Source organism: Pholcus phalangioides, unplaced genomic scaffold, assembly GCF_987345545.1.
Source record: "Pholcus phalangioides strain wild (caught in Gottingen) unplaced genomic scaffold, Ppha-v1.0 ptg000009l_1, whole genome shotgun sequence".
Lineage (NCBI taxonomy): Eukaryota > Metazoa > Arthropoda > Arachnida > Araneae > Pholcidae > Pholcus > Pholcus phalangioides.
In genome coordinates, this window is record NW_028301602.1 from 1,271,722 (window position 1) to 1,286,368 (window position 14,647).

General features: G+C 36.9%; 1 protein-coding gene across 1 annotated transcript in view; it reads right to left on the bottom strand.

Moving 5' to 3' along the window:
• TfIIFbeta (transcription factor TFIIFbeta) overlaps window positions 1-14,316 on the bottom strand; it is a 47,997-nt gene extending 33,681 nt beyond the window's left edge. The window contains exons 1-2 of the mRNA XM_089237011.1: window positions 14,086-14,316; window positions 5,627-5,700 (exon numbers count right to left, since the gene is read on the bottom strand). Of these exons, the coding sequence (XP_089093137.1) occupies window positions 5,627-5,700; window positions 14,086-14,181 (170 nt within the window). The 5' untranslated portion in view covers window positions 14,182-14,316. The remainder of the gene's footprint in view (window positions 1-5,626; window positions 5,701-14,085) is intronic.
• Between the last annotated feature and the right edge of the window lie 331 nt (window positions 14,317-14,647).

The following is a 14,647-nucleotide window of genomic DNA, read 5'->3' on the forward strand; positions in this document are numbered from 1 at the left end:
ATTTCCAAAAGATATGCAAGATTTACAAACTTGTATGCAAGCTGCGTGTATTTCCTGATCGCAAGGCTGAGCAGAGACAGAATTAATTAGAACAGAGAGACACAAAGGGGGCAACCACCCTATTGTCCATTCCGTTGGAATACATAATGTTGGTGTTCCTGGAGCCACTTTGTAGCAATTCTGGACGTGTGTGGTGTCGCATTGTCCGGCTGAAATTGTCCAAGTCCGTCGGAATGCACAATGGACATGAATGGGTGCAGGTGATCAGACAGGATGCTTACGTACCTGTCACCTGTCAGAGTCGTATCTAGACGTATCAGGGGTCCCATATCACGCCAACTGCACACGCCCCATACCATCACAGAGCCTCCACCAGGTCGAACAGTCCCTTGTTGACATGTAGGGTCCATGGATTCATGAGGTTGTCTCCATACCCGTACACGTCCATCAGCACAAGGCAATTGGAACCAAAACTCGTCAGACCAGGCAACGTGTTTCCAGTCTTCAACACTCCAATGTCTGTGTTGTCGGGCCCAGGCGAGGCGTAAAGCTTTGTGTCGTGAAGTCATCAAGGGTACACGAGTGGGCCTTCGGCTTCGAAAGCCCATATCGATGACGTTTCCTTGAATGGTTCGCACGCTGACACTTGTTAATGGCCCAGCATTGAAATCTGCAGGATTCCCGATATTCACGGCACACTCGTGAAATGGTCGTACGTGAAAATCAAAATTTCATCGCTATCTCGGAGATGCTACGTCCCATCTCTCGTGCGCCGACTATAACACGACGTTCAAACTCACTTAAATCTCGATAACCTGCCATTGTAGGAGCAGTAACCGATCTAACAACTATGCCAGACACTTGTTGTGTTATATAGGCGTTGCCGACCACAGCACTGTACTCTGATTGGTTCCATATCTCTTTATTTGCATACGCATGCCTGTACCAGTTTTTTTGGCTCTTCAGTTTAGACTGTCATGTTGTTTTTAGTACATTTGATTATGACCTCATAATAGCAACCTGAACTTGATTTCCACAAAGTAGGGAGCTTAATTGAGAGCTTTGGGTTTTTAATTCACCTAAGGCCTGGAATTAAAAAAAAAAATCATTGACCAACTGAACATCTTAAACACAAGGTCTTAGGTCCTGAGCAGAGGCCAGGAGGGTGAGGAGGGAGGCATGGGGGGTTGAAAGGGTTCCAGCCCTGGGATGATTATCATTTTTTGTTTTTTCACGTTATAAATTCATTATAAAGGGGTCTGTGAAAGTCTGTTCTGAGGGGCCCGCAAAATATCCCAGCCTAAGGACCCTGCCCAGGATGTGGAGGCCATGGGAGAAGGAGGGGTGGGAGAATAGAATGTTCACCCCCCCCCCAAGCCAATCAAAAATATATTTAAAGAAAAATAGTTCCACATTAAAAAAATTAACATATTGAAAGAAGACACCTTCTATATGCTGATTTAATCAATTTATGCTATTCAAATGCTTTTTGGAGGTTATTAATTCAAAAATTTTCTGGAAGAAATTCCTTGTGCCCCTCCCCAAGGTAGATCCTGTGCACACCCCTGGTTGTGAAGACCTACTGTCTGTGTTATCAAGGCTTCTTCAAGTCGAAGTCAAGCCTGTGGCTAAAATACAACCACCAATGTAAACAAAAAATTGCAGGAACAGGAAATCACGGTTCATACTCTTTGAAAGTAAAAAAATTCAAGGACTATTCAAGCACTTTTCCAGCTAAAATTTTAAAATTCAAGGACATTCATATCATGGTTGATAAAAAAATAAATTACTTGGATTTTTTTTATTTATATTCAACATTTACTCATTTTTAATTTTGAAACGCCAATTATTTAAAGCTATATAATTTTTTAAAACAATTATAATTCCCATTTCAACTTGTAGACAATGTCAAGTTCTAAAGGTCTTGGTTTTAAAAAAAAGCCACTGTAGTTCAGTATACAAATAACATTTAAGCAGAAATCATTTTATGTTTGAAACAGTATTGAACTTTGCCTTCGATGAAAAAAAATTAGAAAGCATGTAATCATATATCTAGGGTGACTGTATGACCTGTATTTCCTGGGACATTCCCATATTTTCATGTAATTTTGGCCATCCCAATTTTTTTATGAAAAAAATGTTTCATCATTTTCCATATATTTTCTACAAAGCCTATTGAAGTTTTTATTCTTTACTGAAATTAAGTATTAAAATTATTTTCCTAATCCTATGAATTATATTATGATAATTATGACTTTAAATATTGTCATGTTTGTTTCCCCCCCCCCATATAGAATCGATTTAAATCTCCTGCTTCGATGCAATGGTGCTTCATTTTCTGCTTTTTTTTGGCAATTTTAGCAATAATTGGCAACTTTGCTTACCTTTGTCAACATTTTTGGTGACAATTGGCTATTTTCCCTTATTTTTATCAAGGAAATATGGTCAGCCCACATATATTCAACTCACATTCTATAGTTTAAAATATTTTGAAGAGATGAAATTTTTCGCTGCCATATTTTAGACATCTTTTTAAACATAGAAATACCTCAGGTAAGCGTGACCATATGTCCTGCTTTGAACATTGTCACATAATCATTGTACCCTTGTTGCTCTACACATTTCTGCCCTAGTGCAATGGTGCTTAACCTTTTTTGACTCGCTGAGCCCTTTTCAGTATATAATTTCTATGGCGGAGCCCTGGTTGACTCGAGGATTTACTCTCTCTGATTTACTTATCTATCAAATTTACTGATTCATTTTATTTTCCTTGAGTCGCAGCGGAGCCCCGGTTGAGGACCGCTGCCCTAGTGGAATATGGTTTAGAGGGGGATCGAGTTGAAGGGGGACAAAAATTTATGGAAGAAATTCACACAAAATAATTTTTTTCAAGCACTTATAAGCACTTGAAAACCATTATTATTTTTTTCAAGGACTTTTAAAGACTTGAAAATGAACTCTTTTTTGTTTTTTTTCAAGGATTTTTAAGGACTGTACGAAACCTGGAAATACGCAACCATGTGTCAGCATAATAAATATTCAAATAACTTGCTTTAGTTCACCTCGGCCATGATCTCTTTTGTTTAACTCTTGTTAAATGAGTGTCATGATCCTGCATATCATGACAAGAAAATTTTATACTTAACAAGATTAATTTATGTTCTTTTCTTTTGTTTCATGATCTAATTTTTCATGTCATTTCTGTACACAATGCCATCTCAGTTCTTGTGTGATTTGATTGAAGACGTGTCTTTTTGAAATTTTACAGGGGGTTTCATGCCATAACAATTTTATGATAGAGAGATGTTTTTGCTTGTGCAAGTTGGAGAGGAAACATGTGTTTTTGTGATATATTGATCAATGTGCTTGCCCATATTACAAAAGGACTGGATGTTTTTGTTTCCTGGGACAGAGACTATCAACACTTTAAAGTTCAATCTCTGCACGAAATCCAGTCAGTTTCTCAAAATTTTGTGAAAATTTTTCAGGTTTTATAAAAAAATACAGTGAGACCTCAATATAACAATAATCTGGGGACCAAGACAAAATATTATTGTATATACAGTAGACTCTCGTTAACTCGACTATCCGGATAACTTGACATCTATTATTTTCTAGGTTGGCCCAATACCAATTTCAATGAAGGAGAAACTCTCTAACTCGACACATGTTTGGCTTAATGCTGCTTAAGTTGACTATGATTTTTGTCCCTTTAATACGACTGGTTTTTACAATTGCCGTGTGTACTTTGATAATTTGATAATCCTTTGTTTCTTTGTTCTATATGATGGTCCTTTTTTTGCGCTATGGGTTGGGGGGGGGGGGCATGCATGTGAAGAACGAATGTTTGAAGCCTCTTGGCCGGCCTATCATTTTAGTGGCATTTCCGGTATCAAAGGAAAGGTCTTTCATTCTTTTCATGACCAAAAGAAATGTGGACGATCCCTAACGTGTGGTGTGATCCCTATTGTATGTTGACAATTTCAACATCCAATAGGGATAAAAATCTTATCTATTGTGAGTTTTGATATTGTCTGTTGCGGAGAATGTTTTGGCGGAACTCAGTTTTACGATTTCTTGGAAAAGAAGTAAAGAAAAAAAAGTTAAAGCCTGGTTATATGCTGAATATGTCATTTGATTGTCATTGTGAGTATTGACGGCCATGAATGCAATGGCTCCACGCAAACTTCATACTTTAAAATCAAAAGTTGAAATTTTCGAAAATCTAGAATTATGAAAACTCAGAGTGAACTCGCCGAAGAATATGGAGTTGCACGGAACATCATGTCAACATTCGCTAAAAATGAGGGAAATTTTTCTTCAGCATTTGAATCTTATGAACCCAGCAGAAAACGCATAAGAAATCAGAATTCTGCGATGTAGAGGAAGCAACACTTTTGTGGTTCAAATCCTTCAATCTCACTTAATCCTATTATCAGGATCAATAATTCAAGAGAAAACAAAAGATTTCGAAAAAAGTCTCAATCAAGAAAATTAGGAATTATCCTAAGTATGAAAACTTTTTACAGAAAATTACAGACAAAAAATTTGTGGATGTTAGAATGGACGCAAAAATTTCTGTTTTAGATGCAGTTGAAATGATTGATTCTGCATGGAACTCAGGCACAAGTGCCATGATTCGGAACTGCTTCTGTCATGTTGGTTTTTGTTCTAAGTCTTTGGAAAACGATTATTTCTCCGAAGATTCTTCCCAGATTAAGTGTGAAGGAAGCATAAATAGCACTATGGATGATTGTATCGACGATGAATTTGTGAGAATTGAATCTGATCTTGTAACTTCAGGACTTTTAACAGACGACGATATTCTAGAATCAATCACCCAAAGCAAGTGGTTCATGCTTCAAAGAAATAGAAAGTTCAGATGAAGAAGTATCGGCACCATTTCTCCATGATGCACTAAAAACTGTAGATGTGATATGTCGCTTCCTTTTCAGTTAGGAGAAAGCAGTATAATCGTGGTGTAAACTGAATAGTGTAGAAGAATTTTTGTTTTCTATTTGGAAAGAAAAACAAGCAAATGTACTTGATTATTTTTCATGAGGTAAATTTTTTTTATACGTTTTGATTCTATTTTGAAACAACCCTGAATTAAAATTAATGAGAATTAGAATTTCATTTAATACAATTGTTATAATGTATATAATTACGTACACAAAAACAATCAGACAAAAATTTAGAGTGAAACCCTGCTAACTCGACATCCGCTTAAGTCAACATGTTTGTCGATACTTTTGGGGTGTCGAGTTACAGAGAGTCTACTGTATAATGATAATCTCTCTAGAACTATTTTTTTTTTTTTACTCTGTGGACCAAGAAAAAATAGTTGTAGAGCGCATTATCATTATATCGAGAGGCAGCAGTTTAAAACTAGAGTATAGACATTTCTAAGCAAGTTTTGAAAAAATGTCGTTGCACAGGGATTTATTGTTGTACTGAGTACCATTTCAGCAAAGTTTCACTGTATGTTTTTTCCTGATAGGAGCAAATAAATATACACTAGGCATAGAAAAACATGAAGAATTCATTATAATGGAAAACATTTTTGAGGATATTCAAAGCATTGTAAGGTATTGCTTTAATAAATAGCTACTAATCCAAGGCATACTTTGCAATTCTGACACGTCCAGCTTCACTCATTGGTGGCGCTTTCCTCCACCTGGAAGACATGTACTTTGGCACCTATAACAAATATGAATGAGAAAATTTAATATATAATTCTTATGATAATAATATATAACTAGAGTGACCATATTTTGAGAAAAATGTGGGAGATCATGATCATAAAAATGAGCTGTCACAAAAATAACTGCTACTCATTCCATGAATTTTTAAAATATGCTGACTTTGTTCAAAAACATCTCCAATCAATGAAGAAATAAAGGATAAAACTCTTTTCACAGTCATTATTGGTAATGGTGGGACTGCAGACAAGCCAAAGTTGTTTGGTTCAAACCATGCTTTCAACCAAGTGGTATTTAAAAAAAAAAGTCTGATTTTTTCACAAATTCTCATATAAAAGCAGCCAAAATCAAATTCCCCCCCCCCTGAAAAATATCATGTTGGTTTATTACTAGCCAAAATTTTACATTCTAACCATATTTCATGTTCTTGGGGTACATTCTGATAGCATAGCTTTACATGGTACAAGTGGCTTTTTTCTTTCTTTAAAAAATCTCATAAACGTAGCTTGAATATGTATATATTTTGTTCATATAGAGCATAGTTCCCCAACCTTTTTTGTCCCACTGCCCCCTCTTTTAGAAATGTTTTTCTCCCATCGCCCCCCCCCCCCAACACAATCTAACCCATAGGATCCTATGCTATGCCTGTAGCTTCTACTGCCCTGCCTGGAACATTCCATCGCCCCCAAGGGGGTGTTGATGCCCACGTTGGGAAGCACTGATATAGAGCATATTTCCCTAACCTTTTCTGCCCCCCTTCTTCAGAAAATTTTCCCATTGCCCCTAACGCAATCTGACCCACAGGATCCTATGTTCTATCCGTAGCTTCTACCGCCCCCATGGAACATTCCATCGCCCACAAAGGGGGAATTAATGCCCACATTGGGAATCACTGATATAGAGCAGAGTTTTCCAAACTTTGTTCCATTGCTCCCCTCCCCTTTCTTTAGAAAATTTTCTCTTTCATGAATTCTCATATGATCGTAAACTAAATGATCCTATCGATTGGTGAGGGACAATGCAACGTTATGGTGTTGCAGGGAATTTTTCTCTAATAGGGTTGTTAATAAATGGAATAGCTTACCTCCGGAGGTAGTAAATTGTAACACAATTGACACGTTTAAAAAGAAATACGATAAACATGTTGGGGTAAATCGAGAAGCTCTATCCATACTTAGAATAAGACAACCATAAGTATTCTTTATGGGCATTGTATAACATTTTATCACGTGCATATATTGTTTATAATTTTTATTAATTGCATTTTTAATTGGGTTGCTGTATTATTGAAATATATGACATCCATATTTTTATGGGCATCTTTTTCTCAGCCACCTTGTTGGGCATTTTGCCAGTTGTGGCGTTGTATTTGTATTTGTATAAACCAGCAGCTTTTATCACCCCCTGGACCATTTCATTGCCCACCAGGGCTGATATTGCCCACTTTGGGAAACATTGATATATAGAGCATAGTTTCCAAAACTTTTTGTTCCATCGCCCCCTTCCTCTTGCTCATCACCAACCCCCCAAATAAAAATTAAAAAACCCCATAGGATTCTATACAAAGTTCATTTCAGCTACTGCTCCAGTCATTACATCGCCTCCTTAAGGGGGGTGGGGTGATATTGTCCACTTTGGGAAACTGATATAGCATTAGTTTCCCAAACTTTTCGTCCCATCGCCCCCAACCCAAGCAAAATCCATAGGGTCCTATACTAAACTCACACTTCTATCGCCCCACAGAAATTTCCAATGCCCCAAAAGGGGTGATATTGACCACTTTAGGAAACACTGATATAGAGTATCTTAGTTGTTTAAAGTTATATGCACAGTACCAAAATTTCTCATTCTTACTACATTTTGTAACCTTTGGCTACATTATGATGCTCTATCTTTAGCAAACTCATGAATTAGGATCATGTGTTGTATCACACATTATCTGACAGAATTTCCCCCCCCCCCCTTCACAAAGAAGCAACAATAGTGATTTCATCATTATCACTTGCTAGAGGCAGGTCTTATAATCTAATAAAGACACCAGCTGCCCCTGAAGAACAAAGACCAGTATAGGGTGGTTCATTGTCTCACAGACAATTTTCATTCCATAAGAAGCAGCACATCTCATGCTGCATATCACCACCAAGCTTAATATTCAATAGTATATTTTTTGTCCCCAGTTAATCAAGGTTCATTATAATATAATCATTATAAAATAATCAGCTACTTGCAAAGTGATAATAATCAAAGTTCTGATTCCAAAGCACTATATACAATAAGAACCACTACCACTGGTCAGAATGACTTGAAAATGTGCATGGATACTCCTGAAACAATGAAATTTTCTTTGGCGAAAGAAAAAAAAGACTTATGCCCATATTCACTGAGCGACTGTTAAAGGGCCGATCAAATAACATGCGGGTGAATGCTATCGCGCATGTTAGAAAAAAATCGGTATTCTCGACTGACCAGTGAGCAATTGTGACAAGGCCACGGCGTTTAACAAGTGATGATGATGATCTTGATTCGTCAATATAAAGATCACATGTTTATTCTTTTTTCCTCTGCTGCTGCGAGTATTTTTGAAAATAAGATGGAGGATGATCGCGTTGGCTATCGCCTAGTTTTATTTTGTTAAATAAAGTAACGAATTTGCAAAATTTTAAGAAACAGATGTTTGGGATGTCGGTATAGCTGTTCATATGTTTCAACCTTGTCACAAGAAACATTATCACATTTCTGGAAGATATGGAGGAATCTGATTATGATTCTCAAGCAGTTGATGAGGTATGTAAAGCTTTATTTAACAGTTATTTATTTACTTTTTATAAAATTATTATATTAACAAATTTAAGTATCCAAAGTGTGATACATAATGCTCCTGAGTGATCGCTGATTATTCCCTCAACAAAGGTCCCCACATCCTGAAGCCGGGCCCACAGGCCATGGTTTTTGCGGGTCCTTTGAAGTGAATTTAGAATGTAAAAACAAAAAAATTACGATCAACTTTGGCCCAGGACTGAAGCTCTGTCAGCATCCCCACCCCATTTTCCCACCTGACAACTGGTGCTGCTTTTTTTAACAACAATATTATTGCTGAAAAAATATTAATGTCTGATTTCACGAAAGAAAAGTCAATTTCTATTTTTTCATATAAAATATTTTTTGTGAAAAGGATCATTAATTTTGTGAAAAACAAGTAATTTTGTGGGAAGCAAAGTAATGTAGTTAATCTACACAAAAGAAATGAAATTCCTAATTTATGATTTCATTAATTTTTACTTCGTGAAACCAGTCTTTAAGGTCATCCCATAAGGGACAGAGCCTGGACTACGACTGGCCTTTAAGTCTTTAAGGTCCAGAATTTTGTGAAGGGTCCGGAAAATGAGCTCAAAATATCAGAAGTCTGCAAAATGGCTAGGTGCAGACCTCTGATATTGGAAGAAGAGTTTGCAATTTCCACAAACCATTGTCGATGGCAACTGCTAAACTTAAATGATGATTTTCAACATTGTTGAGATATCGCTTAAGTTAACTGAGCAAACTTTTCACATAAATGTTGCTTTGATAGAGCATTATTATTTTTATATTGCATAGGTATACAGATAATGTGCAAAAATAATTTGGTAAACAAAAATAAAAGTTTTCAATGCAGTGCAATACTTTACTAACTGTAAATAGTACATGCACTCAGGGCCAGAAGTGGGGGGGGGGGGCAGGCAGAGAGGGCAATTGCCCCAGGCAAAAAAATTTAGGGGGAAACAAAGAATACCATTATATAAAATTATCAAATTTTAAAATGGTGGGTGCGGCAAAAATCCTGGTTACAGCCCTGCATCTACTTGACTACATATCAGCACAGATAGACGGTGGTATATTTTTGGAAATCTGCGCCCCCGAAAATATTCTACCACGAGTCGCCAGAATTATGTATAATATTTTATGCCTTTATAATGGTTCGTCACTTTTTCAATCCTCCCAGTAATTGAAGAAAACCCTGGCAGCACCGGGTATTGTAGCCAGTATTTAAAAACAACAATTTTCAGGTACAAAATAATTCATTGAGTTAAGCTATAAAATAATGAAATTGCAAAGTTGGTTTTTGTTAAAATATAAGAAACTAGCTATAATACTTGGCGCTGCCTGGGTTTTCTTCGATTACTGAAAGGATTAAGAGTGACAAACCATTATAAAGGAATGAACTATTATACATAATACTGGAGGCATTAAAGAAGCGACAAACCATTGTAGAAGCATATATATGTCTGAAACGCATTGCTAAGGGGAACCATGGTAACAAAAGAAAACATTCCATAAATGATTGTTGAGGCCCAGGAACCATTGTTGCCTGACAGTTTTTTGCTAATTTCTGACAAACTTTTGAAGTAGACCAACATTTAATTTGGGTCCTGTTTGGTATATATGCAAAACTTGGTGATGATAGATCTAAAATTGTACAGAAAACATACACATACTGACAGAAAATCAATTTTGTATACATAGATGCTTATAGGTTAATTAATATGAGCGCTACATTAATAAACATTTTATTTTAATTAATTATTAGAAGTTTGAATGATTTTTCAGAAATTTTATTGGTTTTTAATGTAAATGCTATTTAAACCATAAAAAACCTGGTTATTTGGGTGTTTTTTTACAAACCCTGAGCCAAACCGTCCTTTGGAATCCAACTGAATATTCCCAAAAAAAAAACTTATTTCACTGAATAGGAAACAGATTCAACAGGTTATACAAATCGTCACTGGTCGTGCTAACCTAGTGAAACATCTATGTAACTGTGGTTATACAGATTTGTCTATTTGTTCTGTTTGTGAAGGTGATTAAGCTGCCAACGAAACATATCTAGATAATTTAAACAACATCAAGCACAATTCCAAATCACTTGAGCAACCTGCAGTACACCTCCAGTTCTCTCAAATGGTTCATGGTACATTCGCAAATTACTTGAGTGGCTGGCGGCACATTTTCATATGATTCAAGTGGTCTGAAAGACCACTATATAGACCGCAAATATACTTGCGGGACTGGCAACACACTTACAAACAACCTAAGTAGTTCGCAAAATATTTACAGTTCATTTTAAGCGGCTCACATCCGTTTTATAGATCCATTCAGTGGCTCTGGATGCATTTCCAGATCACTTAAATTGTCCATATTGGCTCATTTATAGATAAGTCAAGCCGAACAGCTTTGGTATAAGGGACATGCCAAATTGGCGGCTTTTTTTCTGATGATAACTTGCCAACGCTCTGGTTTGTAGTTGTTCTGCTGGGTTGCCGTTGTTCCAGAATGTTCCTCCAATGCCGTGGTGCCACTAGTTGTTGTTTTAGTGTGTCTTTTCAAACTTCTGACCAGCCATTTTGTCTTTTTCGTTCCAAACATTAGGATTACATTTTTGTCCGCTGGTAAGGTATAATATATATATATTTTTTATCATTTACTTTATTTAAAAGAATCCGGATACCCAGAAAGAGTCCAGGTTTTAATTTTTTATACTTAGAATATATTTATTTATACAACATACAGGGCTGTTGTTTATTTAAGAGTGGATACCTTATGTTGTTTTGATGTTTAGTCTTAGATAGTGATATTTTTATTATTATACTAGCTATAATACCCGGCGCTGCCAGGGTTTTCTTCAATGAGGCTTTTTGGATCACGTGATATCTCCCTCTTTCTTCGAGGGACATACGAAACGGGACCGTCATTTCAACTTTTTCCGGGGGGGGGGGGGGGCAAAGCACATGTACTCAATGTATATATATATATTTACATCATTTTTAGTGTATTTTCAGTAGCCAGGGGGGGGGGGGGGGGCAACGCCCCCCCTAAAAGACGGGCCTGACATACAAATTGTGTCCACGTTAACCAATACGGCGACTTCCTCTGCGTGACTCATAAAATAAACAAATCTAGATTTAAAGAAATGTAGAAATAATAATATTTTCTTTCCTTTTTTAAGGGCACTAAGTATTTGGACTCCCCCCCCCCCCTTTAGGTTCAAGTTATCCATCAGCCTATTTCAGCTCCCAAAAATGCTTAATTAAAGCTGTGGAATTTCTTCGATGTACTTTATGGGCCCATAATTCATTTTAAAATAACCTAAACTCTATGTGAATTTATGCAGTTGAATATTAAAAGACAATACGGAGACATTAATTTTCATGCTTGAGAAGATATAAATAAACGGTTGAAAATCAATGTTATTGCATGTATATTTAACTCAAAAGTAGGGTCCGGCCAATTACTTCATATCTAATTTTCTCGGCTTCGTATATCTCTAAGCGAACTCAATATTTCGAAAATCGAGAATTCAATAAAATTTCTAAAATTATTGATGTGGCGGAAAACCCCATCAAATTTCTGCATTTCTACAGTAAAATCGGCAATTTTAACACTGATTTCTATGGGGACCATCCTTTTCCTGAACCTCAAAGTGATGCTGATGATGATTATGACGTCATTCAAAAAACCTCATTACTTTGAGTATTGAAAATGTGGCAAACCATTGTAAAGGCATATACACGTCTGAAACGCATTGCTAGGGAACCACGGTAACCAAAGTAAACGTTCGGAAAGTGATTGTTGAGGCCCAAAAACCATTGTTGCCCGACAGTTTTTTGCCCATTTGGGGCATTTGCCCTGGTCTGACAAAATTTTAAAGTAGCCTATCGTTCAAGTCGGGTCCCATTTGGTATATATGCAAAATTTGGTGACGATCGATCTAAAATTGTAGATTTGTATAGAGAACACACACACACACACACAGACAGAAAATTAATTTTATATATATAGATTTATGCTTGTTGGTTTTAGCATTGTTATGTTTGCTTGGGCATCAATAGCATCCCACAGCCTCCTATCATATTTATTAACCCAGAAATAATCTTTATAATCCAGATCTTATTTATGGTTATACTATTATATTTCTCTTCTGTTTCATGAATTTTTCATATTCCAATGGGTTTTTATTATTGTTTTCTATGCCGGTGATTTTTCTTGGCATCTATATAGTGTCTAATGGCCTTAGCGACTTTTGGTCAGGTCGTCTGACATGTTTGGTAACGAAAAAAAGTTGCCAAAAATCACCAAGTTGCCCCTTATACCAAAGCTGTTCTGTAAAATTTTGTGGGTTGGCCTCCATTCGGCTCAGGGCCCTGTGGCAGTGCCCCTGTTGGCTAAGATTCTGTAAGCAGGGTTGTACCAAATTTGGCGAGATTCAATTGAACCTTGGCAACCCAGAATAATTTTTACTCGCCAAATGTAGTGAAAATCAAGATTATAGATTTATAAAAATCAGCAATAATTTTTCGGCAAGCTAGACCATGTGAGGAGAAGTTCTACAGCCACCAAAGAAAGTGTTGGTCACAAGATTTATCGATCCATTACATTTGGATTTTGTGTTCCTAATCCAGCAAACTGAACCCAACTATCAAATTTCTTGGTGCAATCACTGTTTGGAACCATGGTAAGCGGCACATTTTGGGCAAGAAACTATTGTTTCTTTTACAAGTTTCTGTCAGAGATCAAGGTGTTTTCTCATCTAACTGAAGAATGTTCATCCATGAAAACATTTGAAAAACTCACAAGTAAAAAATGCGTGTGGAAGAACAGGGCTTTGACTTACGCTCACTAAATTTTCGATGACGACAAACACACTAACAAGACAATCGTTACAACAAGGAGGCTGGTGGCAAATAAGAAATGAAAATAGCACTAAAACAGACAACGGTAGCACATTTGACTGGAAAAACATTATTGTCACCAATCAAAAATTTCCAAGATTCAAAGCCCCAAGGTAATCAGTTGGCAACAAAATATATTCACCAAATTTTGTGCAAACCATCTAATGGAATCGGTTAATTTTCCATAAGCGTGGTCAGCGCCAACGTGCCAACTTTTTTTCAACATTCTCAAAATCGACAAATTTGATAGCTGATACAATAGTGTTTGCTAGTTTTGGCAACTCTTTATCAAACCACATTAATTAACCACCACTACTACTACTACTTAATCGTACATGTACCTCGTATACATTCTTCTACGTAATTTCTAACGAATCACACATGCCGGAATGTGTGTTCTGAGTGTATGTGTGGCCCTAACGTATTTATGTTGTCGAGTTGCACTTGTTTTGTGTTCGTGCTGCCATCTATCTTCCATTTTCTGAAGTAAAGATGGAAATGCGTGAATTTTCACGTTGTCAGTATCGCCTACCTGCTCTCTGCGGAGAGACTTTCTCAAATGGGAGACCGGCTCACACACATGAAGATGGAAAACCAACTTCAGCCGATCACCACTGTGGCGTCAACGGCGTTTAATGGGTTACAATACAAATTCGAATGAAAAGAATGGAAAATCGAACCTTGACAAGCCAAACTCCCCTGGCAGCGCTCGAGCAATCCAGATCCTTCTCGGCGGACGCCGAGTTCGATTTCCGTTTACTGCTCGACTTCTCCATCCTTCCGCTTTTCTCTGTGATGCGACGACTCAAACTAATAAAAAGAACATCTAATACAACGTAGCCTATTAATGGAATTACGTCGCGAACCCAACAGACGAGAAACCGGAATACGGACGACTTAGACTTTTTGCGTTTCCACACGTGCGAAACAGAGTTGCCAGATCATTAAAAAAATTTCCAGCAAAAACACCTTCAAAAGTAGCCGAGAGTAGTGCGAAATAGTTGAACTCGTGCTGCTATCTACAAAACAACACATGAACTACAGTTCGATCTTAATCTGGCCCAGTGTTTCTTAACGTTTTTTTCACTCATGACCATATATGTTATTAATATTCTAGAATACTTTATCCATGGCCCCACATCCTGTAGCAGGGCCCAAGGATGGGATCTTTGGCGAGCCCTTAGTAAGACTTTTTATGGGCCCTCCTACATAGTGAATTTACAGTATGAGAAATAAAAAAAA